Raw genomic sequence first — 24,359 nt, 5'->3', positions numbered from 1 at the left:
ATCTCCTATCTATCTATCTCCTATCTATCTATCTTCTATCTATCTCCTATCTATCTATCTATCTATCTATCTCCTATCTATCTATCTATCTATCTATCTATCTATCTATCTCCTATCTATCTATCTATCTATCTATCTATCTATCTATCTCCTATCTATCTCCTATCTATCTATCTATCTCCTATCTATCTATCTATCTATCTATCTCCTATCTATCTATCTATCTATCTATCTCCTATCTATCTCCTATCTATCTATCTTCTATCTATCTCCTATCTATCTATCTATCTATCTCCTATCTATCTATCTTCTATCTATTTCCTATCTATCTATCTCCTATCTATCTATCTTCTATCTATCTCCTATCTATCTATCTCCTATCTATCTATCTATCTATCTATCTATCTATCTATCTCCTATCTATCTCCTATCTATCTATCTCCTATCTATCTATCTATCTCCTATCTATCCATCTATCTATCTATCTATCTCCTATCTATCTATCTATCTATCTATCTATCTCCTATCTATCTATCTATCTCCTATCTATCTCCTATCTATCTATTTTATATACGTCCCCCATACGTTTGTGTGAATGCAGCCTTAGTCTGGTGTGGAGTTAGAGCGATTAGTTTAATCCTGCGTCACATTTTCGGAGGCGGCGATACCTAAAGTGTTCATGATTATTACTGTTGATTTAGATCAGTTCTAGGTAAGGGGGGGGGTGATTTGAATATTGATGGGCTTTATTTTGAGCCCCTCTAGAGTACTTTAACCCTTGGTTGTCTGATTGATCCTACCATATACTGGCACACTACAATATTGGAGTATATGGGGATTCTCCACATCATCTAATACTATCTGCAAATCACACATTAAAATAGATCAGTTACAATCAGACACGTGTGGAATTGCTTAGTAACCTGCAAACTTTCAGTCATTATAGCGAGGTGCAGGCGCCACTGTCCGCATCTCCTTCGTGCCCTCTTGACGTGGAAAAGGAGTGAGGAGCAAAATAATCGCTATGTCTGGTGCTTTGCAAGGCGTTGCGATTATTTCAGGGCTTGTACTTCACAAAACTGACACACAAGCCCTGATGACTGCCTTCTATCATACAGCATCTTCCATCTTACACCATGTATGATGGGAGTGGTTGTCCTCCCTTGTGCCTGCTCTTGAGATGGTCAGAGTTGTGCAGCTGCTGGGACGTCACACAAGGCAGCAGCGATGTGGCCTCTGACTGTGCTGCTACCCTCCACAACTATCAGGAGCTGCAGAGGAGTCTCCCGGGTGTAAGGGCGGGTCACCTCTCCCGGTGCTGTGCCCCTTGATGATACGGAGACCCGAGGCTCAGCTCACACAGGGGGGAAGGGCCCGGCCCTGAGGAGGAGGAGGAGGGAGTGCTCTGAGCTCTCAGCTCACTGATTTGCAGCCGCGCTGCTCCCTACAATGTATTTCTGCATGTGTAGTAGTGTGTCCCGGGACCAGGAGGCGGGACTTTGTCTCTTGGTCCGGGACAATGCGGGAATAGCGTGATTATCTCTCAACCGCCCGGGGCAACGAAACAGAGGTATAAAACCGTGACTGTCCCGCTGAAACTGGGAGGGTTGGGAGGTATAAGTGTGATATTTCCCTGCTCCATGAAGCCATTTCCAGGAAAGACGGATCATTGCCTCATGTGTTAAAGGGAAGGGGAGGGGGGATAAACCACTAACAAAGGACAAACCCCAGAGTATCATCAATGCTCAGCCGGGCTGATAAGGAAGTGGCACCGACACCCTTCATTTACATGGAAGTTCTTTTATATTTAGAGTAAGACATCTCAAAGAGGGGCCGACCAAGGGATATAAGAGTCTCAAGTAGGACTCACATGCAGAGAACTTCTTGGAGGAAGATCTTACTGGAGGAGCTTAGACTGAAGGACTAAATGGAGAGAGAGCAGGTCTATGTATGTGCGAAGGAGGGAGCCTGGGAAGGAGGACATGACCCTGGTGCCAGGGACCCCCAGAATGGTGAGTACTGACAGACTTTTTATTCATTGCTTTTTATAAATGATTGCTCCTCTGTTTCCCTTCCTTCTGCCTATAGTCACTTCCCAGTAATGCATCCAAGAAACTGATCAGCGATAGAATTGTAAGAGCGCTGAGCCAGATCATGAATATATGTTACAGAATATATTGTACCCCATATACTGCAGACAGAAGTGTGTGGATAAAGGGAACAGGAATTCAGAGAGGCAGAGGGGTACAGGAGTGCAGAGGCGCAAAGTTAATGGGTGCATGGGGTGTAGAGGTATAGGGGTGCAGGGATGTAGAGGGATAGGGGTGCAGGGATGTAGAGGTATAGGGGTGCAGGGATGTAGAGGTATAGGGGTGCAGGGATGTAGAGGTATAGGGGTGCAGGGATGTAGAGGTATAGGGGTGCAGGGATGTAGAGGTATAGGGGTGCAGGGATGTAGAGGTATAGGGGTGCAGGGATGTAGAGGTATAGGGGTGCAGGGATGTAGAGGTATAGGGGTGCAGGGATGTAGAGGTAAAGGGGTGCAGGGATGTAGAGGTAAAGGGGTGCAGGGATGTAGAGGTATAGGGGTGCAGGGATGTAGAGGTGTAGAGGCACAGGGATGTAGAGGTATGGGGGCGCAGGGATGTAGAGGTATAGGGGGCAGGGATGTAGAGGTGTAGGGGTGCAGGGATGTAGAGGTATAGGGGTGCAGGTATGTAGAGGGGTAGGGGCGCAGGGATGTAGAGAGGTAGGAGCGCAGGGATGTAGAGGTATAGGGGTGCAGGGATGTAGAGGTATAGGGGTGCAGGGATGTAGAGGTATAGGGGTGCAGGGATGTAGAGGTAAAGGGGTGCAGGGATGTAGAGGTAAAGGGGTGCAGGGATGTAGAGGTATAGGGGTGCAGGGATGTAGAGGTGTAGAGGCACAGGGATGTAGAGGTATGGGGGCGCAGGGATGTAGAGGTATAGGGGGCAGGGATGTAGAGGTGTAGGGGTGCAGGGATGTACAGGGATAGGGGTGCAGGGATGTAGAGGTGTAGAGGCACAGGGATGTAGAGGTATAGGGGCGCAGGGATGTAGAGGTATAGGGAGCAGGGATGTAGAGGTATAGGGGTGCAGGGATGTAGAAGTATAGGGGTGCAGGGATGTAGAGGGATAGGGGTGCAGGGGTGTAGAGGTATAGGGGTGCAGGGATGTAGAGGTATAGGGGTGCAGGGATGTAGAGGTATAGGGGTGCAGGGATGTAGAGGTATAGGGGTGCAGGGATGTAGAGGTATAGGGGTGCAGGGATGTAGAGGTAAAGGGGTGCAGGGATGTAGAGGTAAAGGGGTGCAGGGATGTAGAGGTATAGGGGTGCAGGGATGTAGAGGTGTAGAGGCACAGGGATGTAGAGGTATGGGGGCGCAGGGATGTAGAGGTATAGGGGGCAGGGATGTAGAGGTGTAGGGGTGCAGGGATGTACAGGGATAGGGGTGCAGGGATGTAGAGGTGTAGAGGCACAGGGATGTAGAGGTATGGGGGCGCAGGGATGTAGAGGTATAGGGGGCAGGGATGTAGAGGTGTAGGGGTGCAGGGATGTAGAGGTATGGGGGCGCAGGGATGTAGAGGTATAGGGGGCAGGGATGTAGAGGTGTAGGGGTGCAGGGATGTAGAGGTATAGGGGGCAGGGATGTAGAGGTGTAGGGGTGCAGGGATGTGGAGGTATAGGGGGCAGGGATGTAGAGGTATAAGGGTGCAGGGATGTAGTGGTATAGGGATGCAGGGATGTAGAGGTATAGGGGTGCAGGGATGTAGAGGTATAGGGATGCAGGGATGTAGAGGTATAGGGGTGCAGGGATGTAGAGGTATAGGGGGACAGGGATGTAGAGGTATAGGGGGACAGGGATGAAGAGGTATAGGGGTGCAGGGATGTAGAGGTATAGGGGCGCAGGTATGTAGAGGTATAGGGGTGCAGGTATGTAGAGGTATAGGGGTGCAAGGATGTAGAGGTATAGGGGTGCAGAGATGTAGAGGTATAGGGTGCAGGGATGTAGAGGTATAGGGGTGCAGGTATGTAGAGGTATAGGGGTGCAGGGGTGTAGAGGTATAGGGGTGCAGGGATGTAGAGGGATAGGGGTGCAGGGATGTAGAGGTATAGGGGTGCAGGGATGTAGAGGTATAGGGGTGCAGGGATGTAGAGGTATAGGGGTGCAGGGATGTAGAGGTATAGGGGTGCAGGGATGTAGAGGTATAGGGGTGCAGGGATGTAGAGGTATAGGGGTGCAGGGATGTAGAGGTAAAGGGGTGCAGGGATGTAGAGGTAAAGGGGTGCAGGGATGTAGAGGTATAGGGGTGCAGGGATGTAGAGGTGTAGAGGCACAGGGATGTAGAGGTATGGGGGCGCAGGGATGTAGAGGTATAGGGGGCAGGGATGTAGAGGTGTAGGGGTGCAGGGATGTAGAGGGATAGGGGTGCAGGGATGTAGAGGTGTAGAGGCACAGGGATGTAGAGGTATGGGGGCGCAGGGATGTAGAGGTATAGGGGGCAGGGATGTAGAGGTGTAGGGGTGCAGGGATGTAGAGGTATGGGGGCGCAGGGATGTAGAGGTATAGGGGGCAGGGATGTAGAGGTGTAGGGGTGCAGGGATGTAGAGGTATAGGGGGCAGGGATGTAGAGGTGTAGGGGTGCAGGGATGTGGAGGTATAGGGGGCAGGGATGTAGAGGTATAAGGGTGCAGGGATGTAGTGGTATAGGGATGCAGGGATGTAGAGGTATAGGGGTGCAGGGATGTAGAGGTATAGGGATGCAGGGATGTAGAGGTATAGGGGTGCAGGGATGTAGAGGTATAGGGGGACAGGGATGTAGAGGTATAGGGGGACAGGGATGAAGAGGTATAGGGGTGCAGGGATGTAGAGGTATAGGGGCGCAGGTATGTAGAGGTATAGGGGTGCAGGTATGTAGAGGTATAGGGGTGCAAGGATGTAGAGGTATAGGGGTGCAGAGATGTAGAGGTATAGGGTGCAGGGATGTAGAGGTATAGGGATGCAGGGATGTAGAGGTATAGGGGTGCAGGGATGTAGAGGTATAGGGGGACAGGGATGTAGAGGTATAGGGGGACAGGGATGAAGAGGTATAGGGGTGCAAGGATGTAGAAATATAGGGGCGCAGGTATGTAGAGGTATAGGGGCGCAGGTATGTAGAGGTATAGGGGTGCAGGGATGTAGAGGTATAGGGGTGCAGGGATGTAGAGGTATAGGGGACAGGGATGTAGAGGTATAGGGGGACAGGGATGTAGAGGTATAGGGGCGCAGGTATGTAGAGGTATAGGGGTGCAGGGATGTAGAGGTATAGGGGTGCAGGGATGTAGAGGTATAGGGGGGCAGGGATGTAGAGGTATAGGGGGCAGGGATGTAGAGGTATAGAGGTACTAGCAGGTGTTCTCAAAGTATTTCTGGTGCATGAACTAAACTCCATTTATTCACTTAACAAATTTTAACAGTATCATAGTCCTCCTGACAAAACTATACACTTTTACAACAAAAAAAATATATATATTGGGGCACATTTACTTACCCGGTCCAGTCGCAATCAGGACTGTCCGACGAAGATAAAGTCCCGTGCGATTCACTACGATCGTGCGCCCAATTTTCAGCATCTGTTGCTTCCCCGCTGAGGTCCGCTGGAGTTCACCTTTTTCTTCCCGGGGCATGTAAGTGTTTGGTATTGTGACACAATTTAAATGTTAAATCCCATGCGTTGTCCGAATCCTGCCGGATCGTCTGTCGGCCCGCCCCCCCCCCCCCCCCCCACCGGTTTGTGTTGCATGAAGCCCGGTGCCGATGCGGCAAAATCCGATCGCGCGCGACGCAATCCCCGCCGTGATCCCCCAAAACATAGGAAAACCCGACGAAAATGCGACCTCGGGCCCTTAGTAAATAAGCCCCAATGTGTCTTTTTGTTCCACCAAGTGTTCAAACAGGAACATTTCACCTTCTCCATTAAGGGAAGAGTTAAGTGTGCACGGAGCAGATAAAGTACACAGACGGATTACAATCACATGTGACCGATGTGACATCATACATGTAGCATATAAAACATATATAATTCCAATCAAAGTGCATATAGAATTCATGTCCATCATTGTCACATAAATACAGTGCACAGAAATCATAATATACACAACTAATTCATATCATACGGTGAAAAAATAGTGTTTTTTTCAATGTGAAATGTAATTTTTAACAGCTAAATTTTGGGTTTCATATGTCCACTCACAAACTTTTATTAACCCATTCTGTAGAAGACACTTAAAAAAGAACACAAATATAACATTGTTTTTCTTAACAATGGGTCAGAACACATACAGCAATGCCAAACTTATAGGGGCATATTTACTTACCCGTCCGTGGAGTTCACCGAAAGTGTATTGTCCGTGTATAATGCCCTCTGCCGCGATGCACTAAGATCCTGCGTCCGATATCCTGCGTGTCGCTTCCCAGCAGATACCTGTTATACCTGTAACAGCAGAGCAATCCCCAAAAAACGGCGAACAATCTGACGAAAGTGCGATCCGAGCCCCTTAGTAAATAAGCTCCATAAGGGTTTTTAAAAAGTTACATTAATTTGTATAATTAAAACATATTGGGGAAAAAACTGTTTTTTTCTCTGTCACCTTCTAGGAGCCATAAGTTTAGATTTTTTGGCTTATTTGTTTCAAAAGAGCCTTTTTACACTTTATTTTATTTTTTACATAAAACTGTTTTCCACTTTTTACATCACTTTGTCAGACAAGGAGGGCGCTACCATTAGATCATTGGATCTCTTGTATAAAGCGCTGCACTCTCATGTCTATGACAGGTAGATATCAGTTAATAAAAAGTTAACACAGGAAGCCCCGGGGTTCTTCAGTGACTTCCATGAGACTCCATCAGCTCCTGTGATTGCAGGTGCAGGGTGCCGATGGGTGACAGAGAGGGATCTGCACCCTCTGCACCCACATAGACACCTCGCACTGTTTATCAATCTTCTTCTGATGAGACGATGTTGTCACATCATAGGAAGTAACTCGAATGGCCATAAAAACCTGATACAGCAGTTGTTACAATGTTAAAAGAAATAAGATAAACATATTATTAAATGCAGAAAAACAGATTATCCCAATAACTTGAGACCCAGAATATATTAGTGTCACAGGATGCCTGTGACAGATCCCCAGGGATGAGAGCCATGGAGGATACCCCCGGGAAGGAGAGCCAGGGAGGAGAGCTAGGGAGGAGAGCCAGGGAGGAGAGCCAGGGAGGAGAGCCAGGGAGGAGAGCCAGGAAGGAGGGCCCTGGAGGAGAGCCAGGGTGGATAGCCAGGGAGGAGAGCCAGGAAGGAGGGCCCTGGAGGAGAGCCAGGAAGGAGGGCCCTGGAGGAGAGCCAGGGTGGAAAGTCAGGGAGGAGAGTCAGGGAGGGGAGCCAGGAAGGAGGGCCAGGGAGGAGGGCCAGGGAGGAGAGCCAGGGAGGAGAGCCAGGGAGGAGAGCCAGGGTGGAGAGCCAGGGTGGAGAGCCAGGGTGGAGAGCCAGGGTGGAGAGCCAGGGAGGAGAGCCAGGGAGGAGAGCCAGGGAGGAGAGCCAGGGAGGAGAGCCAGGGAGGAGAGCCAGGGTGGAGAGCCAGGGTGGAGAGCCAGGGTGGAGAGCCAGGGAGGAGAGCCAGGGTGGAGAGTCAGGGAGGAGGGCCAGGGGGGAGAGCCATGGGGGAGAGCCAGGGAGGAGAGCCAGGGAGGAGGGCCAGGGAGGAGGGCCATGGAGGAGAGCCAGGATGGAGAGCCAGGGTGGAGAGCCAGGGTGGAGAGCCAGGGAGGAGAGCCATGGAGGATAGCCATGGTGGAGAGTCAGGGAGGAGAGCCAGGAATGAGGACCATGGAGGAGAGCCAGGGTGGAGAGCCCGGGAGGAGAGCCAGGAAGGAGGGCCATGGAGAAGACCCACGGAGGAGAGCCAGGGAGGAGAGCCAAGGAGAAGAGCCAGGGAGGAGAGCCAGGAAGGAGGGCCATGGAGAAGAGTCAGGGAGGAGAGCCAGGGAGGAGAACCACGGAGGAGAGCCAGGGTGAATAGCCAGGGAGGAGGGCCATGGAGAAGAATCAGGGAGGAGAGCCTGGGAGGAGAGCCAGGGAGGAGAACCACAGAGGAGAGCCAGGGTGGATAACCAGGGAGGAGAGCCAGGAAGGAGGGCCATGGAGGAGAGCCTGGGAGGAGAGCCTGGGAGGAGAGCCTGAGAGGAGAGCCTGAGAGGAGAGCCTGGGAGGAGAGCCTGGGAGGAGAGCCTGGGAGGAGAGCCTGGGAGGATACCCAGGGAGAAGAGCCAGGGAGAAGAGCCAGGGAGAAGAGCCAGGGTGGAGAGCCAGGGTGGAGAGCAAGGGAGAAGAGCCATGGTAGAGAGCCAAAGAGGAGAGCCTGGGAGGAGAGCCTGGGAGGAGAGCCTGGGAGGAGAGCCTGGGAGGAGAGCCTGGGAGGAGAGCCATGGAGGATACCCAGGGAGGAGAGCCAAGGAGGAGAGCCAGGGAGGAGAGTCAGGGTGGAGAGCCATGTATGAGAGCCTGGGAGGAGAGTCAGGGAGGATACCCAAGGAGGAAAGCCAGGGAGGAGAGCAAGGGAGTATACCCAGGAAGAAGACCCAGGGAGTAGAGCCAGGGAGGGGAGCCAGGGAGGAGAGCCAGGGAGGGGAGCCAGGGAGGGGAGCCAGGGAGGGGAGCCAGGGAGGAGAGCCAGGAAGGGGAGCCAGGGAGGGGAGCCAGGGAGGGGAGACAGGGAGGGGAGCCAGGGAGGGGAGCCAGGGCGGATACCCAGGGCGGATACCCAGGGCGGAGAGCCAGGGAGGATACCCAGGGAGCATACCAAGGGAGGAGAGCCAGGGAGGGGAGACAGGAAGAAGAGCCAGGGAGGGGAGACAGGAAGAAGAGCCAGGGAGGAGAGCCAGGGAGGAGAGCCAGGGAGGAGAGCCTGGGAGGAGAGCCTGGGAGTAGAGCCAGAGAGGCGAGCCAGGGGGGAGAGCCAGGGAGGGGATCCAGGGGGGAGAGCCAGGGAGGGGAGCCAGGGAGGGGAGCCAGGGAGGGGAGCCAGGGAGGAGAACCAGGGAGGAGAGCCAGGGAGGAGAGCCAGGGTGGAGAGCCAAGGAGGATACCCAGGGAGGATACCCAGGGAGGATGCCCAGGGAGGATGCCCAGGGAGGAGAGCCAGGGAGGAGAGCCAGGGAGGAGAGCCAGAGAGGGGAGCCAGGGAGGGGAGCCAGGGAGGAGAGCCAGGGAGGAGAGCCAGGGAGGAGAGCCAGGGAGGGGAGCCAGGGAGGAGAGCCAGGGAGGGGAGCCAGGGAGGGGAGCCAGGGAGGAGAACCAGGGAGGAGAGCCAGGGAGGAGAGCCAGGGAGGAGAGCCAGGGAGGAGAGCCAGGGAGGAGGGCCAGGGTGGAGAGCCAGGGTGGAGAGCCAGGGTGGAGAGCCAGGGTGGAGAGTCAGGGAGGAGAGTCAGGGAGGAGAGCCAGGGAGGAGAGCCAGGGAGGAGAGCCAGGGTGGAGAGCCAGGGTGGAGAGCCAGGGTGGAGAGCCAGGGTGGAGAGCCAGGGAGGAGAGTCAGGGAGGAGAGTCAGGGAGGAGAGCCAGGAAGGAGGGCCAGGGGGGAGAGCCAGGGAGGAGAGCCAGGGAGGAGGGCCAGGGAGGAGAGCCAGGGAGGAGAGCCAGGGAGGAGAGCCAGGATGGAGAGCCAGGGTGGAGAGCCAGGGAGCAGAGCCAGGGAGGAGAGCCAGGGAGGAGAGCCAGGGAGGAGAGCCATGGAGGATAGCCAGGGTGGAGAGCCAGGGAGGAGAGCCAGGAAGGAGAGCCATGGAGAAGACCCACGGAGGAGAGCCAGGGAGGAGAGCCAAGGAGAAGAGCCAGGGAGGAGAGCCAGGAAGGAGGGCCATGGAGAAGAGTCAGGGAGGAGAGCCAGGGAGGAGAACCACGGAGGAGAGCCAGGGTGGATAGCCAGGGAGGAGGGCCATGGAGAAGAATCAGGGTGGAGAGCCAGGGTGGAGAGCCAGGGAGGAGAGCCAGGAAGGAGAGCCATGGAGGATAGCCATGGTGGAGAGTCAGGGAGGAGAGCCAGGAATGAGGACCATGGAGGAGAGCCAGGGTGGAGAGCCCGGGAGGAGAGCCAGGAAGGAGGGCCATGGAGAAGACCCACGGAGGAGAGCCAGGGAGGAGAGCCAAGGAGAAGAGGCAGGGAGGAGAGCCAGGAAGGAGGGCCATGGAGAAGAGTCAGGGAGGAGAGCCAGGGAGGAGAACCACGGAGGAGAGCCAGGGTGGATAGCCAGGGAGGAGGGCCATGGAGAAGAATCAGGGAGGAGAGCCTGGGAGGAGAGTCAGGGAGGAGAGTCAGGGAGGAGAGTCATGGAGGAGAGCCAGGGAGGAGAGCCATGGAGGAGAGCCAGGGAGGAGAGCCATGGAGGAGTGCCAGGAAGGAGAACCACGGAGGAGAGCCAGGGTGGAGAGTCAGGGAGAAGAGCCAGGGAGGAGAGCCAGGAAGGAGGGCCCTGGAGGAGAGCCAGGGTGGATAGCCAGGGAGGAGAGCCAGGAAGGAGGGCCCTGGAGGAGAGCCAGGAAGGAGGGCCCTGGAGGAGAGTCAGGGAGGAGAGTCAGGGAGGAGAGTCAGGGAGGAGAGTCAGGGAGGAGAGACAGGAAGGAGGGCCATGGAGGAGAGCCAGGGAGGAGAGCCAGGGAGGAGAGCCAGGAAGGAGGGCCAGGGGGGAGAGCCAGGGAGGAGAGCCAGGGTGGAGAGTCAGGGAGGAGATTCAGGGAGGAGAGCCAGGAAGGAGGGCCAGGGGGGAGAGCCAGGATGGAGAGCCAGGGTGGAGAGCCAGGGAGGAGAGCCAGGGAGCAGAGCCATGGAGGAGAGCCAGGGAGGAGAGCCAGGGACAAGAGCCAGGGAGGAGAGCCAGGGAGGAGAGCCAGGGAGGAGAGCCATGGTGGAGAGCCATGGAGGATAGCCATGGTGGAGAGCCAGGGAGGAGAGCCAGGTAGGAGAGCCAGGGAGGAGAGCCAGGGAGGAGAGCCAGGGAGGAGAGCCATGGAGGATAGCCATGGTGGAGAGTCAGGGAGGAGAGCCAGGAATGAGGACCATGGAGGAGAGCCAGGGTGGAGAGCCCGGGAGGAGAGCCAGGAAGGAGGGCCATGGAGAAGACCCACGGAGGAGAGCCAGGAAGGAGAGCCAGGAAGGAGGGCCATGGAGAAGAGTCAGGGAGGAGAGCCAGGGAGGAGAACCACGGAGGAGAGCCAGGGTGGATAGCCAGGGAGGAGGGCCATGGAGAAGAATCAGGGAGGAGAGCCTGGGAGGAGAGTCAGGGAGGAGAGTCAGGGAGGAGAGCCATGGAGGAGTGCCAGGAAGGAGAACCACGGAGGAGAGCCAGGGTGGAGAGTCAGGGAGAAGAGCCAGGGAGGAGAGCCAGGAAGGAGGGCCCTGGAGGAGAGCCAGGGTGGATAGCCCGGGAGGAGAGCCAGGAAGGAGGGCCATGGAGAAGACCCACGGAGGAGAGCCAGGGAGGAGAGCCAAGGAGAAGAGCCAGGGAGGAGAGCCAGGGAGGAGAGCCAAGGAGAAGAGCCAGGGAGGAGAGCCAGGAAGGAGGGCCATGAAGAAGAGTCAGGGAGGAGAGCCAGGGAGGAGAACCACGGAGGAGAGCCAGGGTGGATAGCCAGGGAGGAGGGCCATGGAGAAGAATCAGGGAGGAGAGCCTGGGAGGAGAGCCAGGGTGGATAACCAGGGAGGAGAGGCAGGAAGGAGGGCCATGGAGAAGAGCCTGGGAGGAGAGCCTGGGAGGAGACCCTGAGAGGAGAGCCTGGGAGAAGAGCCTAGGAGGAGAGCCTGGGAGGATACCCAGGGAGAAGAGCCAGGGAGAAGAGCCAGGGAGAAGAGCCAGGGTGGAGAGCCAGGGTGGAGAGCAAGGGAGAAGAGCCATGGTGGAGAGCCAGGGTGGAGAGCCTGGGAGGAGAGCCTGGGAGGAGAGCCAAGGAGGAGAGCCAGGGAGGAGAGTCAGGGTGGAGAGCCATGGATGAGAGCCTGGGAGGAGAGTCAGGGAGGATACCCAAGGAGGAAAGCCAGGGAGGAGAGCAAGGGAGTATACCCAGGAAGAAGACCCAGGGAGTAGAGCCAGGGAGGGGAGCCAGGGGGGGGAGCCAGGGAGGAGAGCTAGGGAGGAGAGCCAGGGAGGAGAGCCAGGGAGGGGAGCCAGGGAGGGGAGCCAGGGAGGGGAGCCAGGGAGGAGAACCAGGGCGGATACCCATGGCGAAGAGCCAGGGAGGATACCCAGGGAGCATACCCAGGGAGGAGAGCCAGGGAGGGGAGCCAGGGAGGGGAGACAGGAAGAAGAGCCAGGGAGGAGAGCCAGGGAGGAGAGCCAGGGAGGAGAGCCAGGGAGTAGAGCCAGAGAGGGGAGCCAGAGAGGGGAGCCAGGGAGGAGAACCAGGGAGGAGAGTCAGGGAGGAGAGCCAGGGGGGAGAGCCAGGGAGGATACCCAGGGAGGATACCCAGGGAGGATGCCCAGGGAGGAGAGCCAGGGAGGAGAGCCAGGGAGGAGAGCCAGGGAGGGGAGCCAGGGAGGAGAGCCAGGGAGGGGAGCCTGGGAGGAGAGCCAGGGAGGGGAGCCAGGGAGGGGAGCCAGGGAGGAGAACCAGGGAGGAGAGCCAGGGAGGAGAGCCAGGATGGAGAGCCAGGGTGGAGAACCAGGGTGGAGAGCCAGGGTGGAGAGCCAGGGTGGAGAGCCAGGGAGGAGAGCCAGGGTGGAGAGTCAGGGAGGAGAGCCAGGAAGGAGGGCCAGGGGGGAGAGCCAGGGAGGAGGGCCAGGGAGGAGAGCCAGGGAGGAGGGCCAGGGAGGAGGGCCAGGTAGGAGGGCCAGGTAGGAGGGCCATGGAGGAGAGCCAGGATGGAGAGCCAGGGTGGAGAGCCAGGGTGGAGAGCCAGGGAGGAGAGCCATGGAGGATAGCCATGGTGGAGAGTCAGGGAGGAGAGCCAGGAATGAGGACCATGGAGGAGAGCCAGGGTGGAGAGCCCGGGAGGAGAGCCAGGAAGGAGGGCCATGGAGAAGACCCACGGAGGAGAGCCAGGGAGGAGAGCCAAGGAGAAGAGCCAGGGAGGAGAGCCAGGAAGGAGGGCCATGAAGAAGAGTCAGGGAGGAGAGCCAGGGAGGAGAACCACGGAGGAGAGCCAGGGTGGATAGCCAGGGAGGAGGGCCATGGAGAAGAATCAGGGAGGAGAGCCTGGGAGGAGAGCCAGGGTGGATAACCAGGGAGGAGAGGCAGGAAGGAGGGCCATGGAGAAGAGCCTGGGAGGAGAGCCTGGGAGGAGAGCCTGGGAGGAGAGCCTGGGAGGAGAGCCTAGGAGGAGAGCCTGGGAGGATACCCAGGGAGAAGAGCCAGGGAGAAGAGCCAGGGAGAAGAGCCAGGGAGAAGAGCCAGGGTGGAGAGCCAGGGTGGAGAGCAAGGGAGAAGAGCCATGGTGGAGAGCCAGGGTGGAGAGCCAAAGAGGAGAGCCTGGGAGGAGAGCCATGGAGGATACCCAGGGAGGAGAGCCAAGGAGGAGAGCCAGGGAGGAGAGTCAGGGTGGAGAGCCATGGATGAGAGCCTGGGAGGAGAGTCAGGGAGGATACCCAAGGAGGAAAGCCAGGGAGGAGAGCAAGGGAGTATACCCAGGAAGAAGACCCAGGGAGTAGAGCCAGGGAGGGGAGCCAGGGAGGGGAGCCAGGGAGGAGAGCTAGGGAGGAGAGCCAGGGAGGAGAGCCAGGGAGGGGAGCCAGGGAGGGGAGCCAGGGAGGGGAGCCAGGGAGGGGAGCCAGGGAGGGGAGCCAGGGAGGAGAACCAGGGCGGATATCCATGGCGAAGAGCCAGGGAGGATACCCAGGGAGCATACCCAGGGAGGAGAGCCAGGGAGGGGAGCCAGGGAGGGGAGACAGGAAGAAGAGCCAGGGAGGAGAGCCAGGGAGGAGAGCCAGGGAGGAGAGCCAGGGAGGAGAGCCAGGGAGTAGAGCCAGAGAGGGGAGCCAGAGAGGGGAGCCAGGGAGGAGAACCAGGGAGGAGAACCAGGGATCATTGTCAGGGAGGAGAGCCAGGGGGGAGAGCCAGGGAGGATACCCAGGGAGGATACCCAGGGAGGATGCCCAGGGAGGAGAGCCAGGGAGGAGAGCCAGGGAGGAGAGCCAGGGAGGGGAGCCAGGGAGGAGAGCCAGGGAGGGGAGCCTGGGAGGAGAGCCAGGGAGGGGAGCCAGGGAGGGGAGCCAGGGAGGAGAACCAGGGAGGAGAGCCAGGGAGGAGAGCCAGGGAGGAGAACCAGGGAGGAGAACCAGGGAGGAGAACCAGGGAGGATGCCCAGGGAGGATACCCAGGGAGGAGAGCCAGGGAGGAGAGCCAGGGAGGGGAGCCAGGGAGGAGAGCCAGGGAGGGGAGCCAGGGAGGGGAGCCAGGGAGGGGAGCCAGGGAGGAGAGCCAGGGAGGAGAGCCAGGGAGGGGAGCCAGGGAGGGGAGCCAGGGAGGAGAACCAGGGAGGAGAACCAGGGAGGAGAGCCAGGGAGGAGAGCCAGTGAGGAGAGCCAGGGAGGGGAGCCAGGGAGGGGAGCCAGGGAGGGGAGCCTGGGAGGAGAGCCAGGAAGGGGAGCCAGGAAGGGGAGCCAGGGAGGGGAGCCAGGGAGGGGAGCCAAAGAGGAGAACCAGGGAGGAGAACCAGGGAGGAGAACCAGGGAGGAGAGCCAGGGAGGAGAGCCAGGGAGGAGAGCCAGGGTAGAGAGCCAGGGTGGAGAGCCAGGGAGGAGAACCAGGGCGGACACCCAGGGAGGAGAGTCAGGGAGGACAGCCAGGGGGGAGAGTTAGGGAGGATGCCCAGGGAGGAGAGCCAGGGAGGAGAGCCAGGGAGGGGATCCAGGGGGGAGAGCCAGGGAGGGGAGCCAGGGAGGGGAGCCAGGGAGGGGAGCCTGGGAGGAGAGCCAGGAAGGGGAGCCTGGGAGGGGAGCCAGGGAGGGGAGCCAGGGAGGAGAACTAGGGAGGAGAACCAGGGAGGAGAGCCAGGGAGGAGAGCCAGGGTGGAGAGCCAGGGAGGATACCCAGGGAGGATGCCCAGGGAAGATGCCCAGGGAGGATGCCCAGGGAGGATGCCTAGGGAGGATGCCCAGGGAGGATGCCCAGGGAGGAGAGCCAGGGAGGGTAGCCAGGGAGGAGAACCAGGGAGGAGAGCCAGGGAGGAGAGCCAGTGAGGAGAGCCAGGGAGGGGAGCCAGGGAGGGGAGCCTGGGAGGAGAGCCAGGAAGGGGAGCCAGGAAGGGGAGCCAGGGAGGGGAGCCAGGGAGGAGAGCCAAAGAGGAGAACCAGGGAGGAGAACCAGGGAGGAGAACCAGGGAGGAGAGCCAGGGAGGAGAGCCAGGGTAGAGAGCCAGGGTGGAGAGCCAGGGAGGAGAACCAGGGCGGATACCCAGGGAGGAGAGTCAGGGAGGACAGCCAGGGGGGAGAGCCAGGGAGGATGCCCAGGGAGGAGAGCCAGGGAGGAGAGCCAGGGAGGGGATCCAGGGGGGAGAGCCAGGGAGGGGAGCCAGGGAGGGGAGCCTGGGAGGAGAGCCAGGAAGGGGAGCCTGGGAGGGGAGCCAGGGAGGGGAGCCAGGGAGGAGAACCAGGGAGGAGAACCAGGGAGGAGAGCCAGGGAGGAGAGCCAGGGTGGAGAGCCAGGGAGGATACCCAGGGAGGATGCCCAGGGAAGATGCCCAGGGAAGATGCCCAGGGAGGATGCCCAGGGAGGATGCCCAGGGAGGATGCCCAGGGAGGATGCCCAGGGAGGAGAGCCAGGGAGGAGAGCCAGGGAGGGGAGCCAGGGAGGGGAGCCAGGGAGGAGAGCCAGGGAGGATACCCAGGGAGGATACCCAGGGAGGATGCCCAGGGAAGATGCCCAGGGAGGATGCCCAGGGAGGATGCCCAGGGAGGATGCCCAGGGAGGAGAGCCAGGGAGGAGAGCCAGGGAGGAGAGCCAGGGAGGGGAGCCAGGGAGGAGAGCCAGGGAGGGGAGCCTGGGAGGAGAGCCAGGGAGGGGAGCCAGGGAGGGGAGCTAGGGAGGGGAGCCAGGGAGGGGAGCGTGGGAGGGGAGCGTGGGAGGAGAGCCTGGGAGGAGAGCCAGGAAGGGGAGCCAGGAAGGGGAGCCAGGGAGGGGAGCCAAAGAGGAGAACCAGGGAGGAGAGCCAGGGAGGAGAGCCAGGGAGGAGAGCCAGGGTAGAGAGCCAGGGTGGAGAGCCAGGGAGGAGAACCAGGGCGGATACCCAGGGAGGAGAGTCAGGGAGGACAGCCAGGGGGGAGAGCCAGGGAGGATGCCCAGGGAGGAGAGCCAGGGAGGAGAGCCAGGGAGGGGATCCGGGGGGGAGAGCCAGGGAGGGGAGCCAGGGAGGGGAGCCTGGGAGGAGAGCCAGGGAGGGGAGCCAGGGAGGGGAGCCAGGGAGGAGAACCAGGGAGGAGAGCCAGGGAGGAGAGCCAGGGAGGAGAGCCAGGGAGGATACCCAGGGAGGATGCCCAGGGAGGAGAGCCAGGGAGGAGAGCCAGGGAGGGGAGCCAGGGAGGAGAGCCAGGGTGGAGAGCCAGGGTGGAGAGCCAGGGTGGAGAGCCAGGGAGGAGAGCCAGGGAGGGGAGCCAGGGAGGGGAGCCAGGGAGGGGAACCAGGGAGGGGAGCCTGGGAGGAGAGCCAGGAAGGGGAGCCAGGGAGGGGAGCCAGGGAGGAGAGCCAGGGAGGAGAGCCCGGGTGGAGAGCCAGGGTGGAGAGCCAGGGAGGGGAGCCTGGGAGGGGAGCCTGGGAGGGGAGCCAGGGAGGGGAGCCAGGGAGGAGAGCCAGGGAGGGGAGCCAGGGAGGGGAGGATTTGATGGGATCGGCATTTGGGGAGGATTTCATTCCCATAGCTCATTTGGTGACATGTTCAATACCTATTTAGCCCAACACAAAAAACATCTTCTGTCATTTATCATTGTTTAAAGGGATGCTGTCACCAAACACCCAGTCCTCTAAAATAGGGAATGAAACATCCTTTCCAGAATTCCCTATTTTGTGTGAAATCCCACCTGTTTAACAAAAAACTATCAAAAAAGTCAGGCAAATAGGACTCTTTTCATCTGATTTTCACATGCTGAGTGGTTGCAGGGGAGGGGAGCCAGGAAGGAGGGCCAGGGAGGAGAGCCAGGGAGGAGAGCCAGGGAAGAGGGCCAGGGTGGAGAGCCAGGGTGGAGAGCCAGGGTGGAGAGCCAGGGTGGAGAGCCAGGGTGGAGAGCCAGGGAGGAGAGCCAGGGAGGAGAGCCAGGAAGGAGAGCCAGGGAGGAGAGCCAGGGTGGAGAGCCAGGGTGGAGAGCCAGGGTGGAGAGCCAGGGAGGAGAGTCAGGGAGGAGAGCCAGGAAGGAGGGCCAGGGGGGAGAGCCAGGGAGGAGAGCCAGGGAGGAGGGCCAGGGAGGAGGGCCATGGAGGAGAGCCAGGATGGAGAGCCAGGGTAGAGAGCCATGGAGCAGAGCCATGGAGCAGAGCCATGGAGGAGAGCCAGGGAGGAGAGCCAGGGACAAGAGCCAGGGAGGAGAGCCAGGGAGGAGAGCCAGGGAGGAGAGCCAGGGAGGAGAGCCATGGAGGATAGGCAGGGTGGAGAGCCAGGGAGGAGAGCCAGGGAGGAGAGCCAAGGAGAAGAGTCAGGGAGGAGAGCCAGGAAGGAGGGCCATGGAGAAGAGTCAGGGAGGAGAGCCAGGGAGGAGAACCACGGAGGAGAGCCAGGGTGGATAGCCAGGGAGGAGGGCCATGGAGAAGAATCAGGGAGGAGAGCCTGGGAGGAGAGTCAGGGAGGAGAGTCAGGGAGGAGAGCCAGGGAGGAGAGCCATGGAGGAGTGCCAGGAAGGAGAACCACGGAGGAGAGCCAGGGTGGAGAGTCAGGGAGAAGAGCCAGGGAGGAGAGCCAGGAAGGAGGGCCCTGGAGGAGAGCCAGGGTGGATAGCCAGGGAGGAGAGCCAGGAAGGAGGGCCCTGGAGGAGAGCCAGGAAGGAGGGCCCTGGAGGAAAGCCAGGGAGGAGAGCAAGGGAGTATACCCAGGAAGAAGACCCAGGGAGTGGAGCCAGGGAGGGGAGCCAGGGAGGAGAGCCAGGGAGGAGAGCCAGGGAGGAGAGCCAGGGAGGGGAGCCAGGGAGGGGAGCCAGGGAGGGGAGCCAGGGAGGGGAGCCAGGGAGGGGAGCCAGGGAGGAGAACCAGGGCGGATACCCAGGGCGGAGAGCCAGGGAGGAGAGCCAGGGAGGAGAGCCAGGGAGGAGAGCCAGGGAGGAGAGCCAGGGAGGAGAGCCAGGGAGGGGAGCCAGGAAGAAGAGCCAGGGAGGAGAGCCAGGGAGGAGAGCCAGGGAGGAGAGCCTGGGAGTAAAGCCAGAGAGGAGAGCCAGGGGGGAGAGCCAGGGAGGATACCCAGGGAGTATGCCCAGGGAGGAGAGCCAGGGAGGAGAGCCAGGAAGGAGAGCCAGGGAGGGGAGCCAGGGAGGAGAGCCAGGGAGGGGAGCCTGGGAGGGGAGCCTGGGAGGAGAGCCAGGGAGGGGAGCCAGGGAGGAGAGCCAGGGAGTAGAGCCAGGGAGGAGAGCCAGGGAGGAGAGCCAGGGAGGAGAGTCAGGGAGGACAGCCAGGGGGGAGAGCCAGGGAGGATGCCCAGGGAGGAGAGCCAGGGAGGAGAACCAGGGAGGAGAACCAGGGAGGAGAACCAGGGAGGAGAGTCAGGGAGGAGAGCCAGGGGGGAGAGCCAGGGAGGATACCCAGGGAGGATGCCCAGGGAGGAGAACAAGGGAGGAGAGCCAGGGAGGAGAGCCAGAGAGGGGAGCCAGGGAGGAGAGCCAGGGAGGAGAGCCAGGGAGGAGAGCCAGAGAGGGGAGCCAGGGAGGAGAGCCAGGGAGGGGAGCCAGGGAGGAGAGCCAGGGAGGAGAGCCAGGGAGGGGAGCCAGGGAGGGGAGCCAGGGAGGGGAGCCAGGGAGGGGAGCCAGGGAGGAGAGCCAGGGAGGGGAGCCAGGGAGGGGAGCCAGGGAGGGGAGCCAGGAAGGGGAGCCAGGAAGGGGAGCCAGGGAGGAGAGCCCGGGTGGAGAGCCAGGGTGGAGAGCCAGGGAGGAGAGCCTGGGAGGGGAGCCAGGGAGGGGAGCCAGGGAGGGGAGCCAGGGAGGGGAGCCAGGGAGGGGATCCAGGGAGGAGAGCCAGGGAGGGGAGCCAGGGTGGAGAGCCAGGGTGGAGAGCCAGGGAGGAGAGCCAGGGAGGAGAGCCAGGGAGGAGAGCCAGGGAGGAGAGCCAGGGTGGAGAGCCAGGGAGGAGAGCCAGGGAGGAGAGCCAGGGAGGAGAGCCAGGGAGGAGAGTCAGGGAGGAGAGCCAGGGAGGAGAGCCAGGGAGGAGAGCCAGGGTGGAGAGTCAGGGAGAAGAGCCAGGGAGGAGAGCCTGGGTGGAGAGCCAGGGAGGAGAGCCAGGGAGGATAGCCAGGGAGGAGAGCCAGGGTGGAGAGTCAGGGAGAAGAGCCAGGGAGGAGAGCCTGGGTGGAGAGCCAGGGAGGAGAGCCAGGGAGGAGAGCCAGGGAGGAGAGCCAGGGTGGAGAGCCAGGGAGTAGAGCCAGGGAGGAGAGCCAGGGAGGAGAGCCAGGGAGGAGAGCCAGGGAGAAGAGCCAGGGAGGAGAGCCAGGGAGGGGAGCCAGGGAGGAGAGCCAGGGAGTAGAGCCAGGGAGGAGAGCCAGGGAGGAGAGCCAGGGAGGAGAGCCAGGGAGAAGAGCCAGGGAGGGGAGCCAGGGAGGGGAGCCAGGGAGGAGAGCCAGGGAGGAGAGCCAGGGAGGAGAGCCAGGGAGGAGAGCCAGGGAGGAGAGCCAGGGAGAAGAGCCAGGGAGGGGAGCCAGGGAGGGGAGCCAGGGAGGAGAACCAGGGAGGAGAGCCAGGGAGGAGAGCCAGGGAGGAGAGCCTGGGAGGGGAGCCAGGGAGGGGAGCCGGGGTGGAGAGCCGGGGTGGAGAGCCGGGGAGGAGAGCCGGGGAGGGGAGCCAGGGAGGGGAGCCTGGGAGGGGAGCCAGGGAGGGGAGCCAGGGAGGAGAGCCAGGGTGGAGAGCCAGGGAGGAGAGCCAGGGAGGAGAGCCAGGGTGGAGAGCCAGGGAGGAGAGCCTGGGAGGGGAGCCTGTGACAGATCTCCAAGGAGGAGAAGCATGGAGGAGAGCCAGCGTGAGGTAATGATCAGGGCCACAACCTTAATCTCTCCACCGGCTTATCCTGTATAGAAATACATCTCATTTTTACATAAGATAAGTCATGTTTAATGATTGTAAGAGTAGTGTCACTTCAGAAGCTCCAATCATCTGTTCAATAGACCTAGAGACAAGCTTTTTTATCACCGTAATGATAAGGACCTCGTCATTCAGATCACCTCAGGATTATGTGTCTGTGACCTACAGAACCGGAGACACAGTCAGCTGAATAAATAGTTGGAAATACAAGCTGCAGATAAAGTTCTAGTTTCTGCCCAATTGTTTAACTGTCTGTATGTTCAGTTCTGTACATCACAGAACCACAAGCTTGATGGCATCTGAAAGGTGAGATTCTTATCTTTAATATGACACAAGCATGTTTCTAGGTGCTATAGAACCAAAGATCGGGGCTTCTGAAGTGACACTACCCCTGCAACCACTCAGCATGTGAAAATCAGATGAAAAGAGTCCTATTTGCCTGACTTTTTTGATAGTTTTTTGTTAAACAGGTGGGATTTCACACAAAATAGGGAATTCTGGAAAGGACGTTTCATTCCCTATTTTAGGGGACTGGGTGTTTGGTGACAGCATCCCTTTAAACAATGATGAATGACAGAAGATGTTTTTTGTGTTGGGCTAAATAGGTATTGAACATGTCACCAAATGAGCTATGGGAATGAAATCCTCCCCAAATGCCGATCCCATCAAATCCTTCAGGAAATCTTTTAACTATTAATTTTAAGAATTTTACGAACTGAGATGTGGCGACACGTTGGATACATTACACTAGCCGTATGTTTTATGCTAAATCAGAGCCGGCAGATATAAGAGAGTTTAACATTGTATTTACGTGATGTTAATGTTTCTGTCGTACATGTTGATATAATTAGAGATTTAATTAACTCCCTTATCAATGACCCTGTTATTCCCAGCAGATCCCATCCCCCGCAGCTCAGCAGAACATCTGATATCTTCCGGTATGAAAGCCAATGATTGTGGGATCACACAAGATACAAATAAAGAAAGCGCCAGGAGCAAAGATTTACCCTCCGCTCTTCACAGCAACGATCCATCATCTGATCCTATTGCATTGGGCATCTGTTCTGATACATCACCGACAAAGAGGAAGAGAAAAAGTCACCAAAGAGAAGCAAAACATCCAGGAGCTTCCCCAGGGGAGAAGACATTTTCATGTTTGGAATGTGGCAAATGCTTTGCTCGTAAATCGAGGCTTGTGGTACATGAGAGAACTCACACAGGGGAGAAGCCATTTTCATGTTCAGAATGTGGGAAATGTTTTATTCAGAAAACAGTTCTAATGACCCATCTGAGAATTCACACAGGGGAGAAGCCATTTTCATGCCCAGAATGTGGCAAATGCTTTGCTCGTAAATCGAAGCTTGTGGTACATGAGAGAACTCACACAGGGGAGAAGCCATTTTCATGTTCAGAATGTGGGAAATGTTTTATTCAGAAAGCAGTTCTAATGACCCATCTGAGAATTCACACAGGGGAGAAGCCATTTTCATGCCCAGAATGTGGCAAATGTTTTAAAGAAAAATTTGTACTTATGAGACATGAACAAATGCACACAGGGGAGAAGCTTTTACCCTGCTCAGAATGTGGCCAACGTTGTTTTGATAAAACAGCGCTTGCCGCACACAAGAGAACTCACACAGGGGAGAAACCATATTCATGTTCAGAATGTGGAAAATGCTTTAATCGTAAATGTCATCTTCAAAGACATCAAAGAACTCACACAGGGGTGAAGCCATTTTCATGTTCAGAATGTGGCAAATGCTTCGCTCGTGAAACGAAGCTTGTGATACATGAGAGAATTCACACAGGGGAGAAGCCGTTTTCATGTATAGAATGTGGCAAATGTTTTACACAGAAACCACAGCTTGTTGCACATCTGAGAACTCACACAGGGGAGAAGCCGTTTTCATGTTCAGAATGTGAAAAATGTTTTAGTCAGAAAGCAGATCTTGTGAAACACGAGAGAACTCACACAGGGGAGAAGCCGTTTTCATGTTCAGTATGTGGCAAACAATTTTCAGATCTATCAGTTCTTATTAAACATCAGAGAATTCACACAGCAAAACTAATGTAATTTTGAGCTTACTGCACATGAGAAAAGTCATACAGAAGAGAAAACATTTTTATCTGTTTTTATACTTGTTATTGAGATATTAAATTGTATTGAGCAATAAACCGTGCGTCCAAACAGGCGGAGAATTTGTGCAATCATCCAACGAAATCACATAGAGGAAAGTGCCAGTGGAGCCAAACTGTTCCATGGATTTGTTTCCATGGACGATGCAGGGAGCTGCTCGGAGCTGTAACTTCTATCCAGGAGGCCACATCTCCGTCAGTCGTTACGCAGATGATAGATTGTAGATGAGAGGTCGATCACTCACGGCCTTGGAGACCAACAACCACGTAATCGAGAGCTCACCCATTGTACACTTCTCTCACATACACGTAGTAATGTGGGGTTCAGCCTGTGCAGTAATACAGGGATGTGGTACCAGGTTGTCAGGAGACAATATCAAGTGTTTGGTTGTTGGGTACAGCAGCAGGGTGTGGGGGGTGGGACTTCCTCTAGATATATCTGCATGTCTGGAGGTTTCTCAAGGACCCTCTAGCTTGTGTCCTGTATTACTGCAAATCCTGTATCTAGATCAGATGATAACACTAATCTGCCGGTATAGGGCTCTGTCTCCAAGGCGCATTAAACCCAATATGAACCCGGGTCTCCAAAGAATCCTCTCCTGATCCTCGTCGGTATAAGCAAAAGAGTGAAATAAATCACCCGCAAGAGATTCCATTTGTAGATAATGCGAAGTGGATATAGAGGTGTGCAAAACTCCTGGTTGCCAATACGTAGAAAACAAAAAGAAGTCCAAGGCAGCACAACCCCAATGTTCTGGGTGCAAAATCTGGACATCCGTGGCACGGACCAATTTAGTATATTCAAGGAAAACAGCAGCACTCCAGTTGGTAGATTCAATCAGGGTGATGTTTATTTCAGATGCGACGTTTCGGTGTGTCCACCTTTATCAAGCATACAGCAAAGTGACCAGCATTTCTATATATGGACCAACCTGTTTCCTGATTGGTCAGACATTTGTTTGTGCACAAATTTAATACAGATAAATTTTCAATATACAATAATGTGATATATAATTAATCAGTATATACAAATAAAGTGCGAGTGCTACAGTGAAAAAAAAAAGTGCGGTGCTTATTAAAAACAATTAATAGTTCGCTATTTAGTATCGGACCGCCCCATCGTCATTCATAAAATTGATGCAAATTGGTGTGTCGCTACTATGGAACACATACCTAACCCGGGAAAGAGCGCCTCGAGTGTCAACATCCGGTTTGGACCGGAAGTCAGGTAAGTCACCTGATCGGTCCCAAGTCGCGCATGCGCACGACATCTTCTGGGAACTCGTCGGCCATATTGGTTAAGGGAAAAGGTAAGAGACCTAGATGATGTACAAAGTAAACGAAAAGGGATATTTAGGGGGCCAAACACACACTGTACAGCCTGTGTGAGATTGTGGGACTAGTGGAACAGTGTGGAGCCGCGAATTGGCAGCCCCACATGTATCCACATATCGTCCCTATGGCGCCCCATATTGAGAGATAAAGATCGGCTATTTAGATAATGTCGCAATGAGAACCGGACACACACTGTGTGAACAGTGTGTTAATCACGGGGACTAATGGAACACTCCAGAACCGCGGATTTAGCAGTTTCTGTATGTGTCACCTTATCGTCCCGTCGGTTCTCACTATTTGCAGACACAGATGAGAAAAATAAGAGAAATAAAGAAAGGAGGTCGCTGTGGTTCCGAGAAGGTGTTTCCGATGTAGCTGACATCAATGCAATAGTAGTGAATTTTGCAGACGTGTGGGGTCTCTAGGTCCAATTCATAGAGGATCTAAGATAAAACAAACATCGTGTTCTTTCCCCCAGAAGAGGTGGAAACAGGGAATCTATACTTAGAAAAAGGGAACTGGAGTGGATACACCGCTTACAGTCACTACAACCCCTGGGGCTAAATATCGAATTCAACTTGACCAACATCTTCTAATATGCTTAATTCAATAGGTTGGTGCCCTGTAGTATGTTCTGGTGTTCCCCAGT

At 56.9% G+C, this 24,359-nt stretch overlaps 1 protein-coding gene across 2 annotated transcripts; it reads left to right on the top strand.

The window, feature by feature from the left end:
* Positions 1-1,417: 1,417 nt before the first annotated feature.
* LOC140075971 (uncharacterized) lies at positions 1,418-22,690 on the top strand. Of its 2 annotated transcripts, none has more exons than XM_072122453.1 (2): positions 1,418-2,012; positions 21,133-22,690. In XM_072122453.1, the coding sequence occupies exons 1-2, from the start codon at positions 1,928-1,930 to the stop codon at positions 22,311-22,313; spliced, it is 1,266 nt and encodes a 421-aa protein (XP_071978554.1). In that variant the 5' UTR covers positions 1,418-1,927; the 3' UTR covers positions 22,314-22,690. The 2 variants fall into 2 exon arrangements, with proteins under 2 accessions (XP_071978554.1, XP_071978555.1); XM_072122454.1 differs by having other exon boundaries at positions 1,419-2,012; positions 21,136-22,690.
* The last annotated feature ends 1,669 nt before the right edge of the window (positions 22,691-24,359 follow it).

Source organism: Engystomops pustulosus, chromosome 8 (genome assembly GCF_040894005.1).
Source record: "Engystomops pustulosus chromosome 8, aEngPut4.maternal, whole genome shotgun sequence".
Taxonomy (NCBI): Eukaryota; Metazoa; Chordata; class Amphibia; order Anura; family Leptodactylidae; genus Engystomops; species Engystomops pustulosus.
Note: the sequence above shows the minus strand (reverse complement) of the source record. Positions and strands in the feature narration are given on the sequence as shown.

Coding starts and splice junctions, on each gene's coding strand:
- LOC140075971 (XM_072122453.1), top strand. CDS start 1,928: ATGGAGAGAGAGCAGGTCTATGTATGTGCGAAGGAGGGAGCCTGGGAA. Junction 2,013..21,132: donor TGCCAGGGACCCCCAGAATG/GTGAGTACTGAC, acceptor TGTTATTCCCAG/CAGATCCCATCCCCCGCAGC.